The sequence below is a fragment of the Poecilia reticulata genome, linkage group LG13 (assembly GCF_000633615.1).
Source record: "Poecilia reticulata strain Guanapo linkage group LG13, Guppy_female_1.0+MT, whole genome shotgun sequence".
Classification (NCBI taxonomy): domain Eukaryota; kingdom Metazoa; phylum Chordata; class Actinopteri; order Cyprinodontiformes; family Poeciliidae; genus Poecilia; species Poecilia reticulata.
The window spans coordinates 24,706,887-24,711,049 of NC_024343.1; the positions used below are offsets into that span (position 1 = coordinate 24,706,887).

At 41.4% G+C, this 4,163-nt stretch overlaps 1 protein-coding gene across 1 annotated transcript in view; it reads left to right on the forward strand.

Moving 5' to 3' along the window:
• Positions 1–4,163, forward strand: part of LOC103475184 (chloride channel protein 2) — a 79,697-nt gene that overhangs the window by 16,290 nt on the left and 59,244 nt on the right. Inside the window, exon 2 of the mRNA XM_017308125.1 lies at positions 1,364–1,517. Coding sequence (XP_017163614.1) covers positions 1,364–1,517 — 154 coding nt within the window. The remainder of the gene's footprint in view (positions 1–1,363; positions 1,518–4,163) is intronic.

The following is a 4,163-nucleotide window of genomic DNA, read 5'->3' on the forward strand; positions in this document are numbered from 1 at the left end:
AAAGCGCGGTGACGTCAGAACAGAGGGGAATCCCAAACAGCTGACATATCGCGCAACTGAGTCCGGTGGATATCGGAGATGATATGTGGAAATGTTTTATTATTATATGTAAAGATCATTATTATGTATATTCAGTTAAAAATGTTATCTATGAAAAACCATTCACCTCCAAATCATAGTGCAGCAAATAGAGCGGCTACTCCCGTCGTCTTTTATCCACCGCCTTTTCTTTTTGTTACGTCTTTTATCTCTTACAATGACTCCACAAACTATCACTACTGCTTCTACATCGTCATCCGTGTTTGGTTATTCTAAATTCCCGCTATGTTGGGGGTTTTACTGGATTATCCTCTGGAATCGGGATGTTCGTGACTGGAATCGGTTGTGTTGCTCCTGCCTTGGACACACGAACCGATCGAACCTGTTGGACTTTTATCAGCTCTGTGGTCACAGAGATTTGGAGAATCGGCCAACAATTCTTAAATCTTTCCGTCTAAACCAGACTTAAGACTCACTCATCTCCTCTCGACCACAGCCCAAACGCTCTCAGTCTGTTCGCTATGGCAACATTTATATATCCCTTCAAAATAACCGAAGCGCCACAAAAATGAACATTTTACTTTCTTGAAAATTTTAACTCACGATACTGACTAACGGGAGCCCTGAGCTTGTTTCTCTGCAACGAGACAGTCCCATCTGGGAGTGACGAGAGACAATGACACCCGAAGTGTTGCTTATATCCACAGCCTGCTTGGTCTCTACGTGGCAAAGCAGCTTAAAGCTCATTATCAGCCGGCCACATGTTACGCAGAGCGGGCTTGTAATGTGGGAATCACCTACCGGTCCGGGATGAATCCATTCTCCTGTCTCTTCTCTGGGCCTTTTCTCCTTTGCAAAGAAACTTTCCAAAGACATCTGATCTGTTTCTTACTCATTTTGCTGCTTGTGGCCTCAGTGTTGGCCCGCAAGTAACCGAGACTTCCAATGATTCACTTCCTGCTAAAGAGCCCCCTGGTGGTTGAATAAAAAATCCACATATAAACGGTTTATAGTCCGGAAAATACGGTAATGAAAAACAATCTGAATGCTATCTGGTATTGTTCAGGGGGCCGGACCAAATGTGGAGGCGGGCCGGATCCGGCCCGCGGGCCGTAGTTTGGGGACCCCTGCTCTATCACATCACATTGGGTTCACTTCACACTTCAGCAAAAAAGCTGATTAATACCAATGATGGTTCAAGAGGCCTCTATTTGTTCCAGTAATAGAGAATGTCACTAAAATTAGGAGTTTCAGCATCCTGGACTTTATACTGATGGATATGTCCATTCATCTCGGGGCTATATGTGTCACTTTTCTCCTCTAGATGTATGGGCGTTACACCCAGGAACTCGGGGTGTACGCCAAAGAGGAGGCGGCCAAGCAGAGGGAGAGCAGGCAGAAGCGGTCGTCGGTCAGTGAGCGCAGCCGGATCCTGGACCTGCCGGAGTGCGACAAGGGACGCTGCTCCAAGTGCCGCAGTAAGTGCAAGAAGCAACTCCTATTGGTCAGAATGTGGTCCATGTGAAGCTGTAGAAGTAATCTTTAAATTTAAAGTAAACATCGTAGCTTTTATCTACAGATGTATTTTGTCCCCCTTTTGGTTTAAATACAGTTTTGATTGATTCTTATCAGGGTCTTCACATCTGCACCTGTAGGACGTAGCTGCTCTGACTATCATGTTTCCGAGTGTTCGAGTAATGTCATTAAGGGTTTGTCATGAAGGCCTTTTAATTTCAACCTGGCACCTCTTTTTAATTGGTTATTGTCTTCCAGTGTCAATATCAGAAGATATTATTTTTTAAACCATTTATTGAAAAAAATCTGAGTCAAAAGTGTGTGTAAACACAGATTAGAGCATAGATCTGACACCGTGTATGCCTAATCAACCATTATGATGCATCTCTCATCACTGCCTGATTGTTTTCTTTACTTTGGTGACAGAAATACAATGCTGGAAGCTCCTTTTTTGGGTCTGAACTGGACGCGGTTCTCAATGTTCATTGCTAAGGAAGCTCAAGTTGTCCTGGACCACAGATCAGAAAACTAGAAATTAAGCAGCATCAGACAATCATCATAACAAGAATTTCTTCTTCATAGTCTGTCAGCATCAAGTGAACGTTCAGAGCCCTGCGGTGAACAAGGGATTCACGTGAATTGTCCTTCACCTTTCTCTGGTTTGTTAGTAGTGTAAACAAGGGTGTGTGTGTGTGATAGAGTCACAAAATGAAGTGTGATAAAGCAGAACACACAACAGGAAAATATGGGCTGTTAACAGGAGTTGGAGGAAATCTTTGAGATTCATGTGGCAGATGAGAAAAGGCTTCTGATTTCACCTCACTCRATAACTGTGGAGTGTTCCTCACTGGTATGTCTAACTTTTAAGACAAAACACAAACTGTCCAACTAGCCCTACAAGATGTAAAATCTGGAATATTTCTCTTCTGTTATGAAATTATTTATTGAACCCAAAAAAATTTTACTCTTCAGCATCATCAAGACATTATTCAGTTTAGAGCTGATATCAAAACGTGACACTTTTAAAAACAAGATAAAACTGCACCACAGTGTTATACAAAGACAATAACACAATAGAATAAATTGACGAAAGAGAAAATAAAACTAAAACATCACAACAGAAAAGTTAGCAKATCAGGTCTCAATTAAATGCTAATGAATAAAAATAAGTTTTAAGAAGCATTTTAAAATGACTCAGACTGTACTCGGCTCTGCTCTGGAAAAGGAGCAACAACGGAGAAAGCCTGATCGCATTTGTGTCAACTGTGTTACCCTTTAACTGACCTCACCTCGTTTTCCTAATTTCTGTTCTAAATAAGACATCCCAGAGTTTGCCAGTATATACATCTCATYAACCTGGTGTCACTTCTCATTCTGTGACAGCAGAGAGCCCTCTAGTGTCACCAAAGCATAACTGAAGCCGATTTGTGTGTATGAGTGTCATCTGTTCTTATCTTCCTGATGAGCTTCAGTGTTGTTTTTGCTGGCAGCTGATGAATCAGTCTTCCATTACTCCACCAGCTCTTGCGCTCTTCAGATGGATCACAACACCGGTGGAGGTGCCAGTGATTCAATTGATTAGCTCAGCAGGCCGCCACAATTATGAGAGATGTTGTTTGGACAGCAGTTCAGCCTTATGCTCACTTGTGTGCCTGCAGGAAAAAAAGGCAGATATGAAAACACAGCAAGGCAGAGCCATTAAACATGCTGTAGAGGATGAAAGTACTTGGGAATCTGACACATTCAGACACTTTGTCATGTTACGTGCTTTATGACTGCAGATAATGTGTTTTGTGTGTAAAAACAAAAAGAAACACGCTGCTTACAGGAGGCCCATATTTATCTATATTTTGTTCATAACACACACTCGCACATGCATGCAGTCTTGCTCATTTGTTGCGGTGTAATGATGCTGAATGCTGCAGCCAACAGCATTGTCAGCATATCATCAGCCATCTCTGTCGCCAAGGAGGCTGTCATCTTTTCAGCTGTCTTCAGTGTATGAGAGAGAGAGATAGAGAGTGGGGCTGTACAAGCCCCACTCCAGACATTCTTCTCAGAGAGTGGTAAAACGCAGTGACAGCAGAGCAGCTTGAGCAACAGGTATCATGTCTGTAGTTATTGCCAGCGGTGTCACAGATTGTTGATGAGTCACAGCTGAYTTCTGGCGGTTCAGACGGCTATCATCTGTTAATATGTAAACACGATCAGTTTGGATATTATTTTGAAGAAATAAATAAGAGTATTCTGATTATTAGCAGCTGCTAATCAAAGAACTTGGCTTTTCAAGTGTTAAAGCAACAAGTCAAGAGTTTTCAGTGAAATTAGTCAATAGCTTTATAACATTGCTTGTCAATAAAACATAATATCTTGGTTAGTTTTTCTACTTAGTTTCTTTTCCAAATTCCACACTTTGGAAAAGTATAGGATTTGATTCCAAATTCCAACATTTATTATCTCTACACAGAACAACTTTTTATCCTTTACTAGCAGACTACTGCGGAAATGGCTGCCATAAAGTTTTAGTAAACTTTTATATCTGCTTAAGTCCAAGTTTTATGTTCGCCCCATTTTATTTTCAAAATAAAATGTACTTTTTTTCCCCTTTC